At 45.2% G+C, this 26,719-nt stretch overlaps 1 protein-coding gene across 1 annotated transcript in view; it reads right to left on the minus strand.

The window, feature by feature from the left end:
- pde8b (phosphodiesterase 8B) overlaps nt 1-26,719 on the minus strand; it is a 217,728-nt gene that overhangs the window by 88,640 nt on the left and 102,369 nt on the right. Inside the window, exons 2-3 of the mRNA XM_033018611.1 lie at nt 23,831-23,887; nt 1,147-1,337 (exon numbers count right to left, since the gene is read on the minus strand). Of these exons, the coding sequence (XP_032874502.1) occupies nt 1,147-1,337; nt 23,831-23,887 (248 nt within the window). The remainder of the gene's footprint in view (nt 1-1,146; nt 1,338-23,830; nt 23,888-26,719) is intronic.

Consider the following 26,719-nt stretch of genomic DNA (forward strand, 5'->3'; position numbering starts at 1 on the left):
CGGCCCTACGAGCCATCACTGGAGAAGGATGAGAGGGTATCTTATTGAAACATATAAGATTGTTAAGGGTTTGGACACGCTAGAGGCAGGAAACATGTTTCCGATGTTGGGGGAGTCCAGAACCAGGGGCCACAGTTTAAGAATAAGGGGTAAGCCATTTAGAACAGAGATGAGGAAACTTTTTCTCACAGAGAGTTTTGAGTCTGTGGAATTCTCTGCCTCAGAGGGTGGTGGAGGCCGGTTCTCTGGATAGTTTCAAGAGAGAGCTGGATAGGGCTCTTAAAGATAGCGGAGTCAGGGGATATGGGGAGAAGGCAGGAACGGGGTACTGATTGGGGATGATCAGCCATGATCACATTGAATGATGGTGCTGGCTTGTAGGGCCAAATGGCCTACTCCTGCACCTATTTTCCATTGTCTATTGTCTATTGTCTAATGTGATCATGGCTGATCATCCCCAATCAGTACCCCGTTCCTGCCTTCTCCCCATATCCCCTGAAGGATGAAACTCACAGAATAGTGAAAGGCCTGGATAGAGTGGATGTGGAGAGGTTATTTCCACTAGTGGGAGAGTCTAGGACTAGGGGCCATAGCCTCAGAATAAAATATATAACTTTAGAAAGGAGATAAGAAGCAATTTTTTTAGTCAGAGGGTGGTGAATCTGTGGAATTCATTGTTACAGATGGCTGTGGAGGCCAAGTCAATGGATATTTTTTAAGGCGGAGATTGACAAATGTTTTGATTAGTGCTGGTGTCAGGGGTTATGGGGCGAAGGCAGGAGAATGGGGTTGAGAGGGAAAGATAGATCAGCCATGATTGAATGGCGGAATAGACTTGAAGGGCCGAATGGCCTAATTCTACTCCTAGAACTTATGAACTTATCCAAGCAGCTGGATTTCAGTAGACAATAGACAATTGGTGCAGGAGGAGGCCATTCGGCCCTTCAAGCCAGCACCACCATTCAATGTGATCATGGCTGATCATCCCCAATCAGTACCCCGTTCCTGCCTTCTCCCCATATCCCCTGACTCTGCTATTTTTAAGAGCCCTATCTAGCTCTCTCTTGAAAGCATCCAGAGAACCGGCCTCAGGAACAGAGATGTCCGATGTACTGCACGCCACCACCAGTAGGGCTGTTGGCTTACTTGCAGATCGCCTCGGCATGGAAGTATTTGGTATGTCGATTGTCAATGATTATAATTTCATGGTGTTTCTCCAAGAAGTATTCCAGTGCAGACTCCTGTGTGCGGGCGATGTTACACTTGTATCCAGCTTTATCGCAGGCCCACCAGAAACCATCACTCTGGCTGTCTTCTTTTCCAAAGATGAGCAAAACCTACAAAAAGAACGAGTTAAACCAGGTGAGATAAAAACACTTAAACCCAAACTCATTTAATCTGCTGCTCCACATCTCCACGGAGTCAGGTTTGAATCACATGATAGATAATAAAAGCACTTACCGGAAACGACACCAATGCTGACTGAATCACTGGAGATAATGAATCTTGAACACTTAAGTGAACCTCAATGATCCATATGACATTGGAGGGTGCTTTCTCAACTCTTAAGATAAGCACATTTGGCTCATCGTGTGATTAATGTGATTCCACAAATATATTATCAAACTATTCCCACCCAATGACAGTCGTAGCCTTCCTCTTAACGTCAGAGAATTAGATCATGAATAAAACATAACCACAAGTCACACCAACTGTGCAAGGTGATATCATTCTGTGGTAGCGATGTAGATAGACACAGAGTGTCGGAGTAAAGGGCCTGTCCCACGAGCACGCGACTGCATGCGGCAAGCGCGACCAAAGCAGAAGCGGGGGCCGCGCGGAGGTCGAGTGAGTGACGTGATGTTTGAGCGAAGTCCGCAGGAAGTTCGCGCTGACGTATGGCGCCAAGACGCTGCGTATGCCCGTTGAGGCGGTTGCGGGCCGGCAGGCCGTTGCCGCGCGGAATTTTTGAACACAGTCAGTTTTTCGGAGCCCCGCGCGATGTCGGGACCAGCTCCGCACAACTCCATACGGCTCTGGCGATCGAAGTGGGACCGGCCCCGCGAGGCCGTACGGCTCAAGCGACCATGTTAGGTCGCGCTTGCCGCATGCAGTCGCATGCTCATGGGACAGGCCCTTAACTCAGTGGGTCAGGCAGCATCACTGGAGAAAAAGGGTGGGTGACATTTCGGGCCGGGATCCTTCTTCAGATTCCAGTCTGACCAAAAACGTCACATATCCATGTTCTCCAGGGATGCTGCCTAACCCGTTGAGTTACTCCAGCACTTTGTATCCTTTCCCCAGAATACCCCCAGCTTCCACCTTTCTCCCCCCTCTACAATCAGTCTGAAGAAAGGTCTCGACCCCAAATGTCACATATCCATGTTCTTTAGAGATGCTGCCTGACCCACTGAGTTACTCCAGCATTTTGTCTCCTACTTTGCAAACCAGCAGCTGCAGTTCCTGGGTTCTACTTCTAGAATTGTGTACTTCTTTGTTACCTGACCTAGACTACGCCATTAATATTCCTAGTCAAAATAAACCCACAAGCTAACATCATTTTTGCAAGTAGAAACATATAAACATAGAACATAGGTGCAGGAGTAGGCCATTCGGCCCTTTGAGCCTGCACCACCATTCAATATGAGCATGGCTGATCATCCAACTCAGTATCCTGTATCTGCCTTCTCTCTATATCCCCTGATCCCTTTAGCCACAAGGGCAACATCTAACTCCCTCTTAAATATAGCCAATGAACTGGCCTCAAGTACCTTCTGTGGCAGAGAATTCCAGAGATTCACTACTCTCTGTGTGAAAAATGTTTTTCTCATCTCGGTCCTAAAAGATCTCCCCCTTATCCTTAAACTGTGACCCCTTGTTCTGGACATCCCCAACATCGGGAACAATCTTCCTGCATCTAGCCTGTCCAACCGCTTTCTATAAGATCCCCCCTCAATCTTCTAAATTCTAGCGAGTACAAGCCGAGTCTATCCAGTCTTTCTTCATATGAAAGTCCTGACATCCCACAAATCAGTCTGGTGAACCTTCTGTGTACTCCGTCTGTGGCAAGAATGCCTTTCCTCAGATTAGGAGACCAAAACTGTACGCAATACTCCAGGTGTGGTCTCACCAAGACCCTGTACAACTGCAGTAGAACCTCCCTGCTCCTATACTCAAATCCTTTTGCTATGAATGCTAACATACCATCCGCTTTCTTCACTGCCTGCTGCACCTGCATGCCTATTTTCAATGACTGGAGTACCATGACACCCAGGTCTCGTTGCCCTTTTACTAATCGGCCGCCATTCAGATAAGTAGGACCTTCTCCCGTTATGTACTTTGTTTACATATTCACATATTCTGTTGTGCTGCAGCAAGTAAGAATTTCATTGTCCCATCCGGGACATATGACAATAAAACATTCTTGACTCTCTCGATGTTTGTTCCACAGCGAATTCTCATCACCATCTCGTTGTTTACAAAGAAGGACACAAAGTGCTGGAGTAATTCAGTGGGTCAGACAGCATCTCTGGAGAACATGGATGAGAACATGAATTCACATCACTGTCTCGTGACTAGGCAGGTCATAGACCTCTTTAGTTTAAGCTTTTAATTTCAATAAACATTTCAAAATGAGATGAGTGGGAAGTGCCCATTGAGTGGCAAGTTGAGTGAATCTGCACTGGATTCCTCCCAGTGCTATTTAAATATACATGGTAACTCATTCATTTTCAACATAAATAACTGCATTAAATAATGTAGGGAGAAATTTGACACGCAAGCGTTGAGCATTTTTGTGATAAGACTAGGCTTGTATTCACTGGAGTTTAGAAGGATGAGGGGGCATCTTATAGAAACATATACAATTATAAAAGGACTGGACAAGCTAGATGCAGGAAAAATGTTCCCAATGTTGGGCGAGTCCAGAACCAGGGGCCACAGTCTTAGAATAAAGGGGAGGCCATTTAAGACTGAGGTGAGAAAAAACTTTTTCACCCAGAGAGTTGTGAATTTGTGGAATTCCCTGCCACAGAGGGCATTGGAGGCCAAGTCACTGGATGGATTTAAGAGAGAGTTAGATAGAGCTCTAAGGGCTAGTGGAATCAAGGGATATGGGGAAAAGGCAGGCACAGGTTATTGATTGGGGACGATCAGCCATGATCACAATGAATGGCGGTGCTGGCTCGAAGAGCCGAATGGCCTCCTCCTGCACCTATTTTCTATGTCTCTATGTTTCTATGTTTCTATCACCAACAGGTTTTATCCGAATATTGCAGAAATGTTATAAGAGTGAGTAGTATAAAAGGATTTTGCTGAACCATTGCAAAGAGCACTCACGGGTCAACCATTTGCCAACTGAAATACGTCCTATGTGCCGGGTGACCACGGTGGCGCAGCGGTAGAGTTGCAGCCTTACAACGCTTGCAGCAATGGAGACCCGTGTTCCATCCTGACTACGTGTGCTGTCTTTGGCGAGTTTGTACGTTCTCCCCGTGACCGCGGAGAAGACACGGGGAGAACATGCCCCGTGTGGAATTCAGTGCTGCGATGGAATTCAGTGCTGCTGAAGCTCTGGCTGGTCTCCGGCAGGAAAGGCCGCGCCAATCCAGTTGGTAGGCCGCGAGGGGGTTGCGAAGATGCGACTCGGAGAAATAAAACGCATCCTCGACCAGGAAGTGACTGTGGAACAGTTTCCCCTCTCCCCCCCACCTCCCCCACAAATAAACCCACATAAAAACCTCCAAAAACATACTTTTAGACAGACTAAAAATAACAAAAAGGACGGACAAGGTGAAAGGACAGACAAACTGCGGGCAAGGCTGCCGCACGCGGTGCCACCCGATGATGTACAGGTTTGTAGGTTAATTGGCTTGGTAAAATTGTAAATTGTCCCTAGTGTGTGCAGGATAGTGTTATGGCGAGTTCTCACGGTGCGACCTGAAGCAAGATGTCACCCGAGTGAAGTGGTCGTGGTCCAGCACGAGTTCCGCACGATAAAGTGTTCCCACGATAAAGAGTTCCCACGGTACTCGGCAATTCTGTCATTTGTGCGACTGACTTGTCCGTCTCCCGATCTTTCCCGTTAATCGTGAATGAACATCGTGGACTGTAGTGTAGTTAATCACGTGGCACAAATGATGTCACTTTTTTTTCACACGCTATATAAATATCCTCCGTTCGTAGAATTGTCTCATTTGCAGACATGCCTATACAAAGTTGGTTCGAGTACAGGCTGGTTGTTATTTTCATTGACGTGCTGTATGCATTAGCGCAACATGTGTATCGAAAACGCTTGCGTGAAGGCAGAAGGGTGAGATTAATTAAAAAGATAATTAAGAGGAAGTCTCACTGGGTTAAGCCCATGTTTCAACGGAGACCTCAATTAGGACAATATGAGCAACTGCTTAATGTGCTGTGCGAAGAGGATAAAAGTGCATTCAAAAACTTTGTCAGAATTTCACCCGAGCTCTTTAATGAGTTAAAGAATAATTTGGGACCTCATGCATAATTTATTTTATGGCTCTAAAAGAGATGATTCCCACTTCAAACGAAGAGGGTGTAAAAGCTGTCTGCCACTACTTTTACATTGCAGCTGCAGGGAACAGACAAACTTATAAGATAAATTAAAGGTGACTGCAAAAACAGCACTTTTACATCTGTAGCATTGTATGTTTTAAAATCATGGATAACATTAAATTGTTCTCCTGTACATAAACTAATATATTGTTATAGTTACTCACATGAGCACCGGGGATACTCAGCAGCCTTCGTCTCCAGCAGGTTGCGCTTTCTCTCCCTATTTCTATAATCCTCTCTGGATTTGTCATAGAGAATCTCATTGAATTGGTACCACTCCACCAGTTCACCCTCTTGTTCCCTGTTGAAGTTATATGGCTTTACCTTCTGCCATCTAACCTTTATGTTCTCGTCTGCTGAGAATATTGTGGAGGCAACTGCTACTGGGGAGGCAATCTCAAATCCACCTTGATCACCCTCTCCCTGCTCCAAGGAGCCCACAGGCAGTGGTATCTCTGGCATCTCCTCTTGCCTCTCCACCTGTCTCTCTTGCTGAGTTTCCTCCTCATTTACCTGCATGGCTAAAAACTTTCCGACTTTCTTTGACCCCTTTCTTTGCGATTTTCTGAGAGGCATCTCTGCAAGTCTTACTGTGAAAAAGATTCTCAAACAATGACAATTAGGTGGGACGTCCTCGATGGACACATGGTCCATTGGCGATATTGAGACCACCTCTTTTACTCACCTTATGTCCCTTCTGTCCAGCTTCCGGGTTTACCGTTCGCAGGAGTTCCCACGGTATTCGCAAGTGTCATTACGGATATCGCACGGATATCGCACTGGCATCTGCGTCCATACAATGTTGCAACGCTGCTCAAGACACTCTTGGAGAAATTCCAAAATGTTTGAATTTTCTCCCGACCTTACCAAGTCACACGACTACCTGCCGTTAGCGCCACGGAGGTCCTCGGTGGTCCACGAATGCCGTACTGCTATCGCAGAAGGTTCCCACGATGTTAAATCTTGTTAGGTCTTGCTTCAGGTCGCACAATGAGAAAGCCCTTTTAGTGTGCGGGGATCGCTGGTCGGTGCGGACCTGGTGGGCCGAAAGGCCAGTTTCTGCGCTGTACGTCTACAAACTAAAAATACGTCCCGAAGTAAAAGCTGGTTATCGTGACTGCAATGTTGTCAGAGTGGAGACGTGAGATAGCAGAAGCTGGAATCTGGGGCAACAAGCAATCTGCTGGAAGAACTCAGTGTGTCGAGCAGCATGTGTGTTGGGAAGGGGTGGATGGAGGGGTGGGGCAACATTTTGGGGCAAACCCCACAATGCTCACAGAAAGTCCTGAAATTCTTTGAAGCAGGAAACTCACGGTCCTTACCCGGTCCGTATCAATGTGTGCAACAGTTCCTCACCAACTCTGGTGGCGGCACGGTGGCGCAGCGGTAGAGTTGCTGCCTTACAACGGACAGAGACCCAGGTTCGATCCTGTCTATGGGTGCTGTCTGGACGTAGATTGGTCGTTTTCCCCGTGACCTGCGTGGGTTTTCTCCGGGTGCTCCGGTTTCCTCCCACACTCCAAAACCGTACAGGTTTGTTGGTTAATTGGCTTCGGTAAAATTGTAAATTGTCCCTAGTGCGTAGGATGGTGTTAGTGTACGGGGGGTGGGGGTCGCTGGTCGGTGAGGACTCGGTGGGCTGAGGGGCCTGTTTCTGCACTGTATCTCTAGACTAAACTAAAGAGTCTGAAGTGTACCAGCCAGTTACTTTTGAAAATTGTGTAGAACAATATTAGATGGTATCTTTCCACAGCAACAGCTTCAGTGCTTTACAGGACTGCAGGTGCTTGTGTTCTGCCATCATCAATATGATCACTTGCCTTTATAAATAAAGGATTTAATGGGATCCTGACCCTTTCATACTTACGTCACAATCTCTATGTTTAATCTGAATGGGCGTTACGCTATCAATTAAGAAAAGATAGATTTGTGAAGTAAGTGCATCAGAAGCATAACATAAAGTAAGAAGGAATATTATTTGTGCCATCACATCCTCATGGTTACAGCTGGTGGAACTGCTGCCTCACAGTGCCAGGGACCCAGGTCGGATTCTGGCCTTGGCTGCTGCCTGTGTGGAGTTTGCACGTTCTCCCTGCAACCCGAACGGGTTTCCTCTGATATCTCAAAGACGTGTAGTTCGGTTCAGTTTAGTTTTAGTTTAGATTTTTTTTAGAGATACAGCGCGGAAACACGCCCTTTGGCCTACCGAGTCCGTACCGACCAGCGATCCCCGCCCAGTAACACTATCCTGCACACTCTAGGGACAATTTACACATAGACTAAGCCAATTAACCTACAAACCTGCACGTCTTTGGAGTGTGGGAGGAAACTGAAGATCTCGGAGAAAACCCCGCGCGGTCACTGGGAGAGCGTAGAAACTCCATACAGGAGGGAGGTGAAGGGGAAGGGGGAGGGGGTAGCGGAAGGGGAAGGGGGAAGGGGGGAGGGGGAAGGGGAAGGGGAAGGGGAAGGGGGTAGCGGAAGGGGAAGGGGGAAGGGGGAGGGGGTAGCGGAAGGGGAAGGGGAAGGGGGTAGCGGAAGGGGAAGGGGAAGGGGAAGGAGAAGGAGAAAGGGGAAGGGGAAGGGGAAGGGGAAGGAGAAGGAGAAGGGGAAGGGGAGGAGGGGGAGAAGAGGAAGGGGAAGGGGAAGGGGGAAGGGGGAAGGGGAAGGGGGTAGCGGAAGGGGGTAGCGGAAGGGGAAGGGGAAGGGGGGTAGTGGAAGGGGAAGGGGGGTAGCGGAAGGGGAAGGGGAAGGGGGTAGCGGAAGGGGGGTAGCGGAAGGGGAAGGGGAAGGGGGGAGGGGGAAGGGGAAGGGAAGGGGAAGGGGAAGGAGGAAGGGGGAAGGGGGGAGGGGAAGGGGAAGGGGGAAGGGGGAAGGGGAAGGGAAGGGGAAGGGGAAGGGGGGGAGGGATGCAGGAAAGCAATCCATCAGCAAGCATGACTGTGGTGCAAATTCGGGCAACGTAAATCTACAACCTTACACATTCCATTCTAAAGTGCGATCAAAATAATTGGCTCTGATCTCTTTTGAAGTGTGGATTTCAAACCGAAAATTCTGTTTTAACTCGGTGGAGTCCAAAATCCACAGATGATTTCTTCAGTTTGAATGCCCCAGAGAAAAGGGAGGAAGATGGGATATTTGTACGATCGTGTGAAATGTCAACAGTCTTTCATCTTCCCCAGCCTGCAGAACTGTAGTGTACCCTCGTGAAATTCCGCATGCCGCCATTAGAGGTGCACTCACTGGCACAGGCCCATGGATATGGTGCCTTCGTCATCACTTACACACACAGTGGGCTGCCACATACCAACACGAGTTACTGTGGCAACAGCCTACTCTCAAGCTTTCCTTAGTGTGGCTGCTGAATCAATACTTCAGACCAGCCCTCACTGCTATCTCTGTAGCTATCTGGAGACTGCAGAACAGAAATGGTGTATGTTTGTTCATTGTTTTCGTAAAACTCTTTAGAACATGGAACGTTAGAGCTTCTGAAGATAGGCAGAAAAAGCTGGAGTAACTCAGCGGGACAGGGAGCAACTCTGGAGGGAAGGAATAGGTGACGTTTCAGGTTGAGACCCCTTCTTCAGACTGAAGAAGGGTCACGACCCAGTAACATCACCCGTTCCTTCTCTCCAGAGATGCGGCCTGTCCCGCTGAGTTACTTCAGCATTTTGTGTCTGCCTTCGTTGTGAACCAGCAACTGAAGTTCCTATGCCCCTGTTCCACTTAGGAAACCTGAACGGGAATCTCTGGAGACTTTGCACCCCACCCAAGGTTTCCGTGCGGTTCTCGGAGGTTTTTGCCAGTCTCCCTACCTGCTTCCACTACCTGCAACCTCCGGCAACCACCTGCAACCTCCGGGAACCGCACGGAAACCTTGGGTGGGGTGCAAAGTCTCCAGAGGTTTCCGTTCAGGTTTCCTAAGTGGGACAGGAGAACAGGAACAGGTCCTTTGGCCCATCATGTTTATCGCGTACAAATATTTCTTTACAGTCTCTCCACTTTCCTTATTTTCCCACTATTACCTCCCACCCAACATAGAACATCAGGGAATAAAAACAGGCCCTTCGGCCCAACCTGTTTATTCTGTACAAGTATTTCTTTACAGTCTCTGTGCATTCTCTATTTTAGCACTTTGCCACCCCACCCAAATCTTTAGCTATTATCTTACCTTTTACATACTCGGTGAAGCTCCCATTTTCATATTTCTCTCCGGCTTACTCTCGTAATCTGTTTCCTCCCTCGTCATTATCCTTTTAGTCAGGCTTTGCTTGTTGCTAAATCTTTCCAGGTTCCCTGGCCTACCACTAATTTATGCAACATTATGTGCTTCCTTTCAAATTCGATGACATCCTTAACTTCCTCAGTGAGACATAAAGGGATCATTCATCTCTTTACAGTCTTTATTTCCCAATCAGACCTATCTTTGTTCAGGGTTATGACATTTCTTTTTAAATATCTGCCTCTGCTTATCGACCATCTTACCCTATAAGCTAGCTCCGCTATCCACTTCAGCCAACTCCGCTTTTATATGGTGCAGCCTTTAATAAAGTCACTAGCTTCATCTGGGTTTCCGTGGCCAAAATGGATATGGAATTCTATCGTGTTATAATCACTCTTCCTTGGAGAATCCATTACTGTGAGATGATAATCGATCCTGTCAGTATGACTTTGACACTCTGGAGTTTAGAAGGATGAGAGGGTATCTCATTGAAACATATAGGATTGTTAAGGGTTTGGACACGCTAGAGGCAGGAAACGTGTTCCCGATGTTGGGGGAGTCCAGAACCAGGGGCCACAGTTTAAGAATAAGGAGTAAGCCATTTAGAACGGAGATGAGGAAACACTTTTTCTCACAGAGAGTGGTGAGTCTGTGGAATTCTCTGCCTCAGAGGGCGGTGGAGGCGGGTTCTCTGGATGCTTTTAAAAGAGAGCTAGATAGGGCTCTTAAAGATAGCGGAGTCAGGGGATATGGGGAGAAGGCAGGAACGGGGTACTGATTGGGAATGATCAGCCATGATCACATTGAATGGCGGTGCTGGCTCGAAGGGCCAAATGGCCTACTCCTGCACCTATTGTCTATTGACCTGATCCACAGTTAAAGAATAAGGGTTAGGCCATTCAGGACTGAGATGAATTCAGGATTCAGGACTCTTCTTCACCCAGAGAGTTGTGAATCTGTGGAATTCTCTGCCACTGAAGGCAGTGGAGGCCAATTCACTGGATGTTTTCAAGAGACAGTTAGATTTATCTCTTAGGGCCAACGGAATCAAGAGATATGGGGAGAAAGCAGGAACGGGGTACTCATTTTGGATGATCAGCCATGATCAAATAGAATGGCGCTGGCTCGAAGGGCCAAATGGCCTACTCCTGCACCTATTTTCTGTTCCAAACCAGTTCCCTGGTTGGTTCCACAAAACAAATCCCTTTGGAAAGCATCCTGACCACGTCAAGAGTTAAGAGTGTTTTATTGTCATTTGTCCTGAAACGGAACAATGAAATGCTTGTACTTTGAACAGGACAAGGCTCCTGAAGAGCAAGTATGGATGTGAAGAATGAAGAAGGGTCCAGACCCAAAGATCACCTATCCATGTTCTCCACAGATGTAGCTTGAGCTGAGATACTCCAGCACTTTGTGCCATTTTGTAAAGCAACATCTGCAGTTCCTTGTTTCTACTCTGAAGTATAATGGTAGAGGTCTCTGTTCAAAGTGGTGGGTGCCTGGAATGAGCTGCCAGGGGTGATGGTGGAGGCAGATATGATATTGCCTACTATCTACCTCATTGGAGACCCATGCACTATCTTTAATCAGACGTAACTGAACGTTATTTTGCACTAAACGTTATTCATGTATCTGTACACTGTGGATGGCTCGATTGTAATCATATTGTCTTTCTGCTGACTGGCTAGCACGCAACAAAAGCTTTTCGCTGAACCTCGGTACACGTGACAATAAACTCAACTGTATTGGGAAGGGTGATTATAGGGTGATGGGTTGTATATATGACTAAGAGATACTGTATAGTATATGAGGGTTTTTTCTTTTCTTTTTTTCTCTCTTTTTTTGTATGGCTTTGTAAATATTTGATTAGTGTATAAATGTAAATAATTTGGTGCATTATATAGCTGCTGGTGTACATATGGTGTACATATAGCTGCTAAATTTGTATAAGATAATTATAAGCAGTTGAATAAGGGGTGGAAATTAATAAGCTTTGGCTTCTTCCTGCTCCTTTTCGGACACATACGATTTCATTTATTTATAGATATTGTTTATGACACTTTATAAATATTCTTGTTTTGTTTTTTTGTATGCTGTTTCACACTTGCTTTGTATTCTTTTATTCTTTTCAAAATAAAGAATTAAAAAAAAACTCAACTCAACTAAACTATGTGTATCTTGCTGATCTTGCAGAAGATTTAGGGGGGGGGGTGTATAGCCTTACGAGCTCGGGTCAAATTTCTTGATCCAAACCTGTCTTAGAAGACAGCCCACCCTTGAATGAGGCATTCGAATTAAATTAATTGGCTCTTAATTCTTAGGCAGAAATAAAATTAGGGGTTGAAGTCAGACTCAATTGTGTGACTGGGAAAATTAATCTGCCCTTAATTAAGGGCCTGTCCCACTTACGCGACTTTTTCGGCATGTTGAAAATCTAGTGGCTACCAGAACAAGGTACGCCTCTTTGGGCGACTACTCACGACATGTTGCCAGGGTGTCGCCTGTACGGTCGTGAGTAGTCTCCTAGTTACCCAAAGAGTCGTAGTGTCTTTCTGTTCAAGTCAAGTCAAGTTTATTCGTCACATACACATACGAGATGTGCAGTGAAATGAAAAGTGGCATTGCTCGCGGACTTTGTGCAAAAAGACAAACAAACAAACAACCAAACAAACTACAAAACAGAATGGAACGGAATCACATATTCTTTCACCGCTGAATTTTCAACATATTGAACATTTTCGGTGACCTATGACGGGTGCCGGCAGCCACCAAAAAAGTCGCGTAAGTGAGACAGGCCCTTCACTGATACAATGTAGTCTTTACACTTTGACTGGATAGCGCCCAACAAAATCTTTTCATTGTACCACGGCACGCATGATAATAAACTGAACTCAACTAAATATTTAAGAGGATTTTACATAGACACATGGATATGTAGGGAATGGGGAAGATATGGATCACGTTCAGGCAGAGACAATTGGTTTAACTTGGCATCATAGTCGACACATTGTGGGCCAAAGTGTCTGTTCCTGTCCTAAACTATTCCACGTTCTGTGTTATTCAGTTACTGTAACTGGAATATGAACACCCGAGATTGAACCCGATTTTTACTGAGATTAGTTAAATTGAAGTGCTTTTGATTTTATAGTCAGATGCTTCGAACAAACAAGTAGACACGAGGTCTTCTGTTCCAGCGAGGCAACGTGCCCAATTTTGCAATGTTTTCTGAGATAACTTTCATTTATTTAACCACAATAACATTCCACTCGCTGGAGCAAAGTTTGCAGCAAAGATGCGGTCAAGTTGAGGAATTTTATAACGAGGGTGACATTGTGACACGTCTCAAGGAGCCTGTCTCTTCACAACTCTGGCCATCCAGGTGAAATCCTGACCTCCAGTGCTGTCTGAATGCTAAAGGTGGACACCAAGTGCTGGGGTAGCTCAGTGGGTCAGGCAGCATCTCCGGAGAAAAAGAATAGGTGACGTTTCGGTACGGAACCCTTCTTTGCACACTGTTCTCCCTGTGAGTGGATTTCCTCTGGGTGCTCCAGTTCCTTCCGCTAGTGGGAGAGTCACGATTCAGGCTACAAAACATATGACCAGTCATTGAAGAGCATAGACATTTCTACTCTCAGAACGGAAGTGAATCTCTGGAGTTCCCTATCCCTGAGGGTGTTGGAGGTCAGATCACTAGATATTAAGGGAGGCACGGTGGTGCAGCGGTAGAGTAGCAGCCTTACAGTGCCAGAGACCCGGGTTCAATCCTGACCACGGGTGCTGTCTGTACGGAGTTTGTACACTCTCCCCGTGACCTGCGTGGGTTTTCTCCGGTTTCCTCCCACACTCCAAAGACGTACAGGTTTGTTGGTTCATTGGCATTGGTAAAATTGTAAATTGTCCCTAGTGTGTAGGATAGTGTTAGTGTATGGGGATCACTGGTCGGCACGGACTCAGTGGGCCAAAGAGCCTGTTTCTGCGCAGTACGTCTAAACTAAAAACTAAACAAAATATATTTAAGGTAAAGATAGATAAATATTTAAACAATCAAGGAATTGAGGTTTATGGGGAGCAAGTGACAATAGGAAAGTTGAAGCCAGCATCAATTAGCCCATGATAATTAGATCATAAGATCATAAGTGATAGGAGTAGAATTAAGAGTACATTGTTCCTAGTTTGTGTAGGATCATAAGTTCATAGTGAAAGGCAGGGCAGGCTTAAGGGGTAGTGTGGCCTACTCCCCTTTCCAAAGATGTTCCAGTTGCTAGGTTACTTTGCCAATGTAAGTCTAATTTACTGTGTAGTTGAGGGGTATAATCTGGAAGAAATTGAGTGAATTATGAAGAGAATAGAAATAGGATTAGTGTCTCATAAGGTCATAAGTGATAGGAGCAGAATTTGGCCATTCGGCCCATCAAGCCTACTCTGCCATTCAATCATGGCTGATCTATCCTCTCCCTCCTAACTCCATTCTCCTTTCTCCCAATAACCCCTGGCATCCGTACTAATCAAGAATCCATCTATCCCTGACTTAAAAATATTCATTGACCTGGCCTCCACAGCCTTCTGCGGCAACAAATTCCACATATTCATCACCCTCTGACTAAAGAAATTCTTCCTTGTCTCCTTCTTAAGGGAACGTCCTTTAATTCTGCGGCTATGACCTCTAGTCCTAGACTCTCCCACTAGTGGAAACATCCTCTCCACATCCACTCTATCCAGGCCTTTCACAATTCGGTAAGTTTCAATGAGTGTCATAAGATCATAAGTGGTCGGAGCAGAATCAGGCCATTCGGCCCATCAAGTCTACTCTGCAATTCAATCATGGCTGATCTATCTCTCCCTCCTAACCCCATTCTCCTGCCTTCTCCCTATAACCCCTGACACCCATACTAACAACGAATCTATCTATCTTAGCCTTAAATATATCCATTGACGGCCACCACAGCCTTCTGTGGCAAAGAATTCCACAGATTCACCATCTCCTTCCTAAAGGAGCATCCTTTAATTCTGAGACTATGACCTCTAGGTCAAGATTCAAGATTCAAGATTCAAGAGAGTTTATTGTCATGTGTCCCAGATAGGACAATGACATTCTTACTTTGCTTCAGCACAACAGAATACAGTAGGCATGATTACACAACAGATCAGTGTGTCCATATACCATTATATAAATATATACACACATGAATAAATAAACAGATAAGTTGCAAATAAACAGATAATGGTCTATTAATGTTCAGAGTTTTGTTTCATTTGAGTTTAATAGCCTGATGGCTGTGGGGAAGTGGCTATTTCTGAACCTGGACGTTGCAGTCTTCAGGCTCATGTACCTTCTGCCTGAAGGTAGCAGGGAGATGAGTGTGTGGCCAGGATGGTGTGGGTCCTTGATGATGCTGCCAGCCTTTTTGAGGCAGCGACTGCGATAGATCTCCTCGATGGTAGGGCGGTCAGAGCTGATGATGGACTGGGCAGTGTTTACTAATTTTTGTAGTTTTTGCCGCTCCTGGGCGCTCAAGTTGCCGAATCAAGCCACGATGAACATCCTCTCCACATCCACTCTATCCAAGCCTTTCACGATTTGGTATGTTTCAATGAGGTCCCCCCCTCATTCTTCTAAACTCCAGTAAGTACAGGCCCCAGTGGCATCATATGTTAACCCACTCATTCCCGGGATCATTCTTGAAAACCTCCTCTGGACCCTCTCCAAAGCCAGCGCATCCTTCCTCAGATATGGTGTCCAAAATTGTTCTCAATAGTCCAAGTGCGTCTTATGGAGCCTCAGCATTACATCCCTGTTTTTGTATTCTAGCCCTCTTGAAATAAATTATAGCATTGCAGTTGCCTTCTTTACCAGCAATTTGACTTGCAGATTCACTTTTTGGGAATCCTGCACCAGCACTCCCAAGTCCCTTTGGACTTTCGATTTGCACCTCTGATTTCTGGATTCTCTCACCATTTAGAAAATAGTCTAGGCCTTTACTCCCACTACCAAGATGCATGACTCCACACTTTGCTACACTGCGATACCATCGGCTCCTTCCACCGCCACTTCTTGCAGCTGCTGTCCTGAAAAATCCAGCCCTGTTCCCTCCTTATCTGATGCTCTTCTCAAAGGTTTTGAATGACATCTGTGGCATTAAATTAAGGCAGAATTTCTAGTCTCATGACATGCCATGAGATATTATCTGCAAAGATATTCACTGTGGTAAATGAGAACTGAAATCAAATGGCAAAAAACACAAACCCTTTTAAGGATGGCCAGTGAAGCAAAGATGTTTCCCCATTTCAGAGTTAAGTGCGGCAATGCTATCACTGGCGGGTTTTTTGTCTAAATAGCTCATTTTTTCACCTCTCACAACTTCCAGCCCTTATTCCCTTCAACCTTGGTGTCCAGCTGCATGGACCTCGGAACTTTATCAAGGATTGTCAATAACACCATTTGAAATGCAATGCTTGCAAATAAACACAGAAACAGTATAAAAGGATGTCCTGTTCTCTCTACATATCTGTAAATTCCACAAAGTGTTGAGTTGGAACTCATCTGTCAAACCCTAACTTTTGAGCTTAATATATTGTACTTTTTTTAAAAAAGCACTGACTATCAATAATTCATGATAAGCTTGTACATTTGCCATCTACAAAACATAACAGTGGCTGGATCCCATGCTTACTAAACTCAGGGCTGAGTTGTCGATCCGAAAGGTCTGAATGACAATAAAGGCTACTTTGACTTTGACTATTTGAAGTCAGGAATATTTGCAAAGATAAGTTTTATATCAATGTCAGAAACAACAAACCAAGGATAGAGAGGACAATAATAGTGACTAATTTCTATCAGATCTGACCTTGGCATTGTCATCAATTACACATGGAACTGTAAAAAAAAAACTTTACAGGGTAACTCACAAGGATCTCCAAAAGCGGTTATGTAAATATCAAAAGATCACAAGGTAAATATCAGAAATGTCTTTGATCTAATTTTAGTCCATTTGAAAATATGCCTTTAAGTAGTGTGAACTCATCTACCCCTCGCTTGTTTTAGTTTTCCCATTTCGTTGTCATGGATATACTTTCCCTGTACCATCCACCGTGCTACATTCCCCTATAAGTTAATCTCTCTGTCACTTCATTTCAAAATCTTCCCTCATACTTTCCAGCAACTCCAGGGATCAGTCTTGCAGTTGTTCCCCGAAATGCTTCCAATTCCTGAAATGTTTCCCTGCTTGCCGTGACGACCAACACAGAACGTGATCCTTAAGATATAGACGGGTCAAAGTCCAGTAATGTTTCATTACAATTTCCCTTGACATTCACGGCTCATTGCTTAAAGAGTTTGCATTCTGTTTGCTCTGCTAATTGGCGCAATGCAGTTCTTGAACATAGAAACATAGAAAATAGGTACAGGAGGAGGCCAATCGGCCCTTTAAGCCAGCACCACCATTCATTGTGATCATGGCTGATCGTCCCCAATCAATAACCTGTGCTAGGTTTCTCCCCATATCCCTTGATTCCGCTAGCCCTTAGAGCTCTATCTAACTCACTCTTAAATCCATCCAGTGAATTGGCCTCCACTGCCTTCTGTGGCAGGGAATTCCACAAATTCACAACTCTCTGGGTGAAAACATTTTTTCTCATCTTAGTTTTAAATGGCCTCCCCTTTATTCTTGGTCTGTGCCCCCTGGTTCTAGACTCCCCCAACATTGGGAACATTTTTCCTGCATCTAGCTTGTTAGTTCTTTTATAATTTTATATGTTTCTATAAGATACCCCTTCATCCTTCTAAATTCCAGTGAATACGAGCCCAGTCTTTCCAATCTTTCCTCATATGACAGTCCCGTCATTCCGGGGATTAACCTCGTGAACCTTGTGAACCTACGCTGCACTGCCTCAATAGCAAGGATGTCCTTCCTCAAATTAGGAGACCAAAACTGGACACAATACTCCAGGGCCCTATACAACTGCAGAAGAACCTCTTTACTCCTATACTCAAATCCTCTTGTTATGAAAGCCAGCTTTCTTCACTGCCTGCTGTACCTGCATGTTTACTTTCAGTGATTTGTGCACAAGGACACCCTAATCTGACACCATTGAGATAATAATCCGCCTCCTTGTTCTTGACGCCAAAGTGGATAACTTCACATTTATCTATATTATACTGCATCTGCCAAGCATCTGCCACCCACTCAACCTGTCCAAGTCACCCTGCAACCTCCTATCATCCTCTTTCCAGTTCATGCTGCCACCCAGCTTTGTGTCATCTGCAAATTTGCCAGTGTTACTTTTAATCCCATCATCGAAATCATTTATATATATTGTAAATAGTTGCGGTCCCAGCACCGAGCCGTGAGGCACTCCACTCGCCATTGCCTGCCATTCTGACAAGGACCCATTTATTCATACGTTTTTGCTTCCTGTCTGCCAACCAATTCTCTATCCATGTCAATACCCTACCCCTAATACCAGGCGCTCTAATTTTGCCCACTAATCTCCTGTGTGGGACCTTATCAAAGGCTTTCTGAAAGTCCAGATACACTACATCCATTGACTCTCCTTCATCCAATTTACTTGTCACATCCTCAAAAAATTCCAGAAGATTATTCAAGTAGGAATTCCCTTTCATAAATCCATGCTGACTTGGACCAATCCTTTTATTGCTATCCAATGCACCATTATTACTTTTTAAATAATTGACTCCAGCATCTTCCCCACCACCGATGTCAGGCTACCTGGTCTTTTGACTCCCCGTTTTCTCTCTATCTCCTTTCTTGAAAAGTGGGATAATATTAGGTAGCCCCCCAATCCTCAGGAACTGATCCAGAATCTATTGAACATTGGAAAATGATCACTAATGCATCCACGATTTCTAGAGCCACCTCCTTGAGTACCCTGGGATGCAGACTATCAGGCCCTGGGGATTTATCAGCCTTCAGTCCCATCAGTCTGCCCAATGCTATTTGTCACCTAATGCAAATTTATTTCAGTTCCTCTACCTCCCTAGATCTGCTGTCCTCCAGGACTAGGAGATTGTTTGTGTCTTCCTTAGTGAAAACAGAACTAAAGTACCTGTTGAACTCTTCTGCCATGTCCTAGTTCCCCACAATAATTTTACCTGTTTCCACATTTGTCTTTACTAATCTTTTTCTCTTAACATACCTAAAGAAGCTTTTACTATCCTTCTTTATATTCTTGGCCAGCTTAGCCTCATACTTCATCTTTTCACCCCATATTGCCCGTTTTGTTACCTTCTGTTGTCCTTTGAAAGTTTCCCAATCCTCTGGCTTCCCGCTACTCTTTGCTATGTTATACACCTTTCCTTTTTGTTTTATTCCATCCCTAACTTCCCTTGTCAGCCACGGAATTATAGACCAGTTCGCCTGACATCGGTGGTGGGGAAGATGCTGGAGTCAATTATAAAAGATGAGATAGCCGCACATTTGGATAGCAGTAACAGGATCGGTCTGAGTCAGCATGGATTTACGAAGAGGAAATCATGCTTGACTAATCTTCTGGAATTTTTTGAGGATGTAACTAGGGAAATGGACAAGGGAGAGCCAGTGGATGTAGTGTACCTGGACTTTCAGAAAGCATTTGATAAGGTCCCACATAGGAGATTAGTGGGCAAAAATAGCGCACATGGTATTGGGGGTAAAATGCTGACATGGATAGAGAAGTGGTTGGCAGACAGGAAACAAAGAGTAGGGATTAACGGGCCCCTTTCAGAATGGCAGGCAGTGACTAGTGGGGTACCGCAAGGCTCGGTGCTGGGACCGCTGCTATTTACAATATACATCAATGATTTAGATGAAGGGATTCAAAGTAACATTAGCAAATTTACAGATGACACAAAGCTGGGTGGCAGTGTGAACTGTGAGGAGGATGCAATGAGAATGCAGGGTGACTTGGACAGGTTGGATGAGTTGGCAGATGCATGGCAAATGCAGTTTAATGTGGATATATGTGAGGTTATCTACTTTGGTAGCAAAAACAGGAAGGCAGATTATTATCTAAATGGTATCAAGTTGGGAAAAGGGGAAGTACAATGGCATCGGGGGGTCCTTGTTCATCAGGCAATTTAAGTAAGCATGCAGGCAGTGAAGAAAGCAAATGGCATGTTGGCCTTCATAACAAGAGGAGTTGAGTATTGAGCAAATAAGTCCTTCTGCAGTTGTATAGGGCCCTAGTGAGACCACACCTGGAGTATTGTGTGCAGTTTAATTTCCCTAATTTGAGGAAGGACATTCTTGCTATTGAGGGAGTGCAGCGTAGCAGGGACGTACAGTCAGGGAGGCAGGGGAGGCAGAGCCTCACCTGTCATACTCCCAATGAAAATAGCTGTTAAGAAAAATAAAGAAAAATAATAATAAAATAAAATAGATATAAAGATTTTTCCACTGATCTGTGTTATAAATGTCATTTCTATATGAATCTAATCATTTTTTATAGTAAAAATTTCAACATTTTCGCAACACCGCTGCAAATACATGGAGAGATGAGAGGTGAGGCAGCGACGAGCTGAGCCTCCCCTCTGATTGCGCATCCCCTTAGAAACTGCATGGAGCGTGTGATATAAGCGTGTGCCTGTTACTATATCTATGTATGTCACCAAAGTAATGTGTGTAAACCCCTTCATTACATGTCCTTACCTTCCATAGTCCAGGTAACGTATTTCACATATAGAGATATTAAATTTGTACTCGCTGGTCTCACATAGAACTGCATTGAAAAAGCTCCAGGGGAGGCAGCGATCATGTCTGCCTCACAAGGGGGCGTGTCTTGAGCCCAGTGGAGGAAGAGCGAGCATCAATTACGTAGGCTCACGTCATTGACGCTGCCTCACTCTCCCTCCACGTTAGCGAGCTTCAGCAGCAGCGGCGCAGACCAAAGTTCATGGAGCGGAACAAGATACGCCACTTGGGAAGGTAGACTTTGCCGGTACATTAGAAAGTTATTAGATTTAAAAAAAATAGATCTATACTTATCACAATAATAAAGTAATTAATTTTTGTACATCTGTACATTTTTGTTTAGTTCATGTAAGGCAGGAGTCTCCAAAATATGGCCCGCGGGACACATCAGGCCCACCACCTGTCATACTCCCAATGAAAATAGCTGTTAAGATCAGTAAAGAAAAATAATAAAATAAAATAAATATAAAGATTTTTCCACTGATTTGTGTTATATATATCATTTCTATATGAATCTAATCATTTTTTACAGTAAAAATCGCAGTATCAGTTTAGTTTATTGTCACGTGCACGGTGGAATTCTCTGCCTCAGTGGAGGCAGGTTCTCTGGATGCTTTCCCCATTGTCCTTTGTTTTCCCACTCTTCCCCATTGTCCATTGTCCTTCCCCCCACCTTGCCTCCCTCACAGTGGTCCACCACGCTCTCATCGACCGTCAACCGCGGGTCAACCTCCGAGGCATCACCACCGCCGAGGCCTCATCTTCGCGAGGCTTCACCGCTGTCGACGCCCCACTTCACGCCTCTGTGTTTGCCGACCCGGGCCCCGGCCGCGGGCTCTGTCGGCCGCTCCGCTGACCCGGACTTCGGCCAGCGAGACCCGGCTCCTCCGTCGGACACACGAGGCACCGGCTGGGCCCCGACCCGGGCTTCTACGCGGCGTTCCATGAGGCATCGAGACCACGGCGCCACGATAAAGGCCTCCGGACGCATTCCCAGTCCACCATCGTAGCCCATCGGGAAGCCTTGAAAAAGTGTTGAACCTAACGTGGAATTATGTTGAATCATCCCAGATCGCAACTATTCTGAGTGCTATGATTTCTCCTCAGATCACTTTTCCAACCTCCTACCTCGGGTAAAAGGTGTGAAAATGCACACCTCCAGATTCAGGGACAGTTTCTGCCCATCTGCTATCAGGCAACTGAACCATCCTACCATAACCAGAGAGCATTCCTGAACTACTATCTACCTCATTGGTGACCCTTGGACTATCATTGATCGGACTTTGCTCGCTTGACCTTGCATTAAATGTTATTCCCTTATCATGTATCTGTCCACTGCAAATGGCTCGATTGTAATCATGTATTGTCTTTCTGCTGACTGGTTAGCACGCAACAAAAGATTACTACTGTACATGCAACAATAAACTAAACTGATATCTCCATCTCCACCTTAAATATAACAAATGATATGGCCTCCACAACCTCAGGAGTGGAGATTCCAGAGGTTCACTAGTGTCTAGCCACCTTAATCCCCCTTGTTTTGCAGTTTGTCCCAATCAATAGAAACATTCCAACATTTACCCCGTCATGTGTGTTTGAATAAGGTCATCTCTCTTTCTTGTAAAATCACAATCTTTTTTGGTAAGACAGCCATTTCATAGCTTGAATTAGTCTGGCCAATCACTTCTAAACTTTTTTAAATTCATTCAAGGGATGTGGGCTTTGCAAGCTGAGAAAGCGTTTGATTGACTGTCAGAATGAATGGATGATTGAATACTTTATTGTCACATGTGGCAAGTCACAGTGAAATTCTTTGCTTGCAAACGCAAGGTATGCAATGGTCGCTACATAAAGGGCACTGACAAAGTTACAACGTATCCGTGCCAGGTCCCCCTTTTTATCCCCTCCCCCCCCCCCCCCTCTCACAGCGGTCCGCCCCAGCCGAGTCCTCCATTGTCCATTGTTCTTCCCCCTCCCCCCTCACGGCGGTCCCCCCACGCCGGTTCCTCCTTTTGTTCCTTCCCCCGGCAGCGGCATCCTCACTCCCACGTGTCCGTCCTCGCCCGTAAGTCGGTGCCCTCACCGACCGCCGCACCCACCTCTCCACTAACGCTGCCGGGTCCTCTCCGGACGTCCCCGTGGCACTGACCCTGGCCCCAGGCTCCGCTGACCCAGGCAGAGGAGTTTGAAGAGAGGTCTCGACCCAAAACGTCACCTATTCCTTTTCTCCAGAGATGCTGCCTGACCCGCCGAGTTACCAGGGGCGGAAAACCCGGGGGGGGGGGGCCAGAGGGGACACGTCCCCCCTATGTTTTGAGAGGTGGGGACATCCCCCCCAAGTTTTTGTGATCCCGATTTTAAAATCTCCGCTTTTAGCGCTGGATTGAGACTCCGAAGCCTCGCGTGTGTGTGTGAGTGTGCGCATGCGCGTGTGGCCGCCAAAAAATTGTGTCATCCGTCCCCTCCATGTATTGATAGCGAGTTCCGCTCTTGCGAATTACTGTAGCTTTTTGTGTCTATTTTCAGTTTAAACCCTCATCCGCAGTTCCTTCCGACACAACTCTCTGGATGACACAAAACGCTGGACTGATCTCTAGATGACATGTAGTGAGACAGCGATGGTGACAAATGACAGAATGCCTCCAAAAGATCATCTTCTATCAGAGTTCATATAGTTCTAATAATGTTCACATCACTATCTGACATTTCAATCCTTATCAAAAACTGTGCATCTGGTTCAGAACGTGCTTGGTATAGCAAATATGCCAGCATCTTGAAATCGGTGAAAGTTGTAAGTAACAAAGATTGGTTTAGTTTAAAGATACAGCATGGGACCTGGCACGTTGGCCTGCAGAGTCCACACCGACCATCAGTCGTCTATTCACCCACAGTACTTCTATATTACCCCACTTTCACAGCCACTCCCTATATATCAAGGGCAATCTAGAGATGCCAAATAACCTGAAAACCCGCATGAGTTTGGAAGGAAACCCATGCACCCAAAAGAAACCCACACGGTCCCAGGAAGAACAAGCAAACTCCACACAGACAGCACCCAATTTCAGATAGAACCCGGGCCTCTGGCTCTGTGAGGCAGCAGCTCTACCAGCTGCACCACTGAGCCGCTCAAGAGTAGACCCTCCTTCAATCTGTTATTCAGAACTATTTTCTTCAAGTTGTTTTCAGTTACACAACATCCACATCACACAATCACCTAGGAAGACCATTCACCTCAATTTAGCGCACTCGGAATACTTTAGAGGTGGGGCAATGGGATGGGAACCATTGGTGAGGAGCGGGTGACATATCACTGTACAAATGTTTAACACCTAAGAGAAGTTTTCACCTGAAAAGGATCTTGTATCAGTCTCATGGGCCCGAAACGTACTTCCTTTGCTGCAACCTGTCAAGGAAAAAAAGACATCGTCAACAGAAAATTCACTAAATTTTCAAAACTAATAATACTTGGCATATCAGAACAAAGTCTAACACTCACAACCCGCCAAAGAAACTTCCTCGACTACAGTATAATAACTGGGAAAAAATTAATACTAATATTTTGGAAAGGCCTTATAACCCCCACAATTAAAATGTGGAGTGTGGAAATGTCGGAGACCCTGCACCTGGAAAGAATCAGACTTGTCTTAATGGACAAACAAGAACTTTTTGTCAGAATATGGTCTCCATTCATTGACTATTTGAAGGGGTAGATCGGTCCAGCACAGGAACCTAACTGAAGCTTGAACTCAGGATTAGATTAAAGGTTATACTTTATAATCCACAAACCTATCTCCAATGATGTTTTATTAGTAAATCATTCCATTCTTTTTTTAATCTTGACATTTGTGGGGTTTTTTCCCTCTATCTCTCTTACTTCCTATCTTTAAAAAAGAAAGAAAATTCATTGGTGAAGCCATGTGGTCATGTTGTTGTGGAAAGTAAGCCATTTGGAATTGTAATCTATACTTTGTGGATTGCTATTTCATCAACAACAATTTCCACAAAGAGTTAGGTTTAGGATTATTATTATTGTCATGTGTACCGAGGTACAGTGAAAAGCTTTGTTTTTCGTGCTGTCCAAACAAATCACATATACTGTATGTAACTATAATCAAGTCAAACTCAAGTACAATAGGTAGATCAATGGGGAAGATACTGAGTGCAGAATATAGTTGCAGCGCATCAGTTCCATAGACAAAGTACAATGTCCACAATGGAGCAGTGGTGAATCAAACAGTAGCCCAGTTTATGGAAGGACCATGCAGAAGCCTGATAACAGAGGGGAAGAAGCTGTTCCTGAGTTGTGCGCGCTTTCAAGCTTCTGTGCGATCTGCTGTATGGGAGCAGGGAGAAGAAGGAATGGCCAGATTGGGACAAGTTGTTGACTCTGTTGGCTGTTTTTTCAAAGCAATGCGAAGTGTAGATGGAGTCTGGTCTCTGTCATTGACTGGCGTACATCTATAACTCTCTGCCATGTCATGTGATCTTAGGCAGAGCTGTTCCCAAACCAAGCCAACAATTCAAACATGTTTATGAATGGAAAGTGCTAAGGTTCCAAAACCCACACATTCTTCCATTGTTAGGAATGATTTTTATTTGTCGTGCTGCTCGTATTGTAGCATTCTGTTTGCAAGGAATATAAAGGATATGCCCTTGTAATGGATTAATCTACAGTATATGTGTTGTAGATCACAGTGAATAGATATGACTGAATGCTGTATTCCCAGCACTTAAAGGTTTACAAGAGCTAGGAATACTTTCAAGAGAGAGCTAGATAGGGCTCTTAAAGATAGCGGAGTCAGGGGATATGGGGAGAAGGCAGGAACGGGGTACTGATTGTGGATGATCAGCCATGATCACATTGAATGGCGGTGCTGGCAAGAAGGGCCGAATGGCCTACTCCTGCACCTATTGTCTATTGTCTAAAAGTTACCATACACATTTATCTCCTGGTTTGGGGAAACATAGAAACATACAAAATAGGTGCAGGAGTAGGCCATTTGTGCCCTTCGAGGCAGCACTGCCATTCAATATGATAATGGCTGATCATCCAAAATCAGTACCCTGTTCCTCCTTTCTCCCCATATTCCTTGATTCCGTTAGCCCTAAGGGCTAAATCTAACTGTCTTGAAAACATCCAATGAATTGGCCTCCACAGATTCACAACTCTCTGGGTGAATATGTTTTTCCTCATCTCAGTCCTAAATGGCCTACCCTTTACACTGTTACCCCCTGGTTCTGGATTCCCAAACATAGGGAACATTTTTCCTGCATCTAGCCTTTCCAATCCTTAAGAATTGTATATGTTTCTATAAGATCCCCTCTCATAGAAACATAGAAACATAGAAAATAGGTGCAGGAGTAGGCCATTCGGCCCTTCGAGCCTGCACCGCCATTCAATATGATCATGACTGATCATCCAACTCAGTATCCTGTACCTGCCTTCTCTCCATACCCCCTGATACATTTAGCCACAAGGGCCTCATCTAACTCCCTCTTAAATTTAGCCAATGAACTGGCCTCAACTACCTTCTGTGGTAGAGAATTCCACAGATTCACCACTCTCTGTGTGAAAAATGTTTTTCTCATCTCTGTCCTAAAAGATTTCCCCCTTATCCTTAAACTGTGACCCCTTGTTCTGGACCTCCCCAACATCGGGAACAATCTTCCTGCACCTAGCCTGTCCAACCCCTTAAGAATTTTGTAAGTTTCTATAAGGTACCCCCTCAATCTTCTAAATTCTAGCGAGTACAAGCCGAGTCTTTCCAGTCTTTCTTCATATGAAAGTCCTGACATCCCAGGAATCAGTCTGGTGAACCTTCTCTGTACTCCCTCTATGGCAAGAATGTCCTTCCTCAGATTAGGAGACCAAAACTGTACGCAATGCTCCAGGTGTGGCCTCACCAAGACCCTGTACAAATGCAGTAGAACCTCCTATACTCAAATCCTTTTGCTATGAATGCTAACATACCATCCGCTTTCTTCACTGCCTGCTGCACCTGCATGCCTACTTTCAATGACTGGTGTACCATGACACCCAGGTCTCGTTGCATCTCCCCTTTTCCTAATCGGCCACCATTCAGATAATAGTCTACTTTCCTGTTTTTGCCATCAAAGTGGATAACCTCACATTTATCCACATTATACTGCATCTGCCATGCATTTTCCCCACTCACCCAGCCTATCCGTCACCTTGCAGCCTCCTAGCATCCTCCTCACAGCTAACACTGCCCCC

The sequence above is a fragment of the Amblyraja radiata genome, chromosome 3 (assembly GCF_010909765.2).
Source record: "Amblyraja radiata isolate CabotCenter1 chromosome 3, sAmbRad1.1.pri, whole genome shotgun sequence".
In the NCBI taxonomy this organism is placed as follows: domain Eukaryota; kingdom Metazoa; phylum Chordata; class Chondrichthyes; order Rajiformes; family Rajidae; genus Amblyraja; species Amblyraja radiata.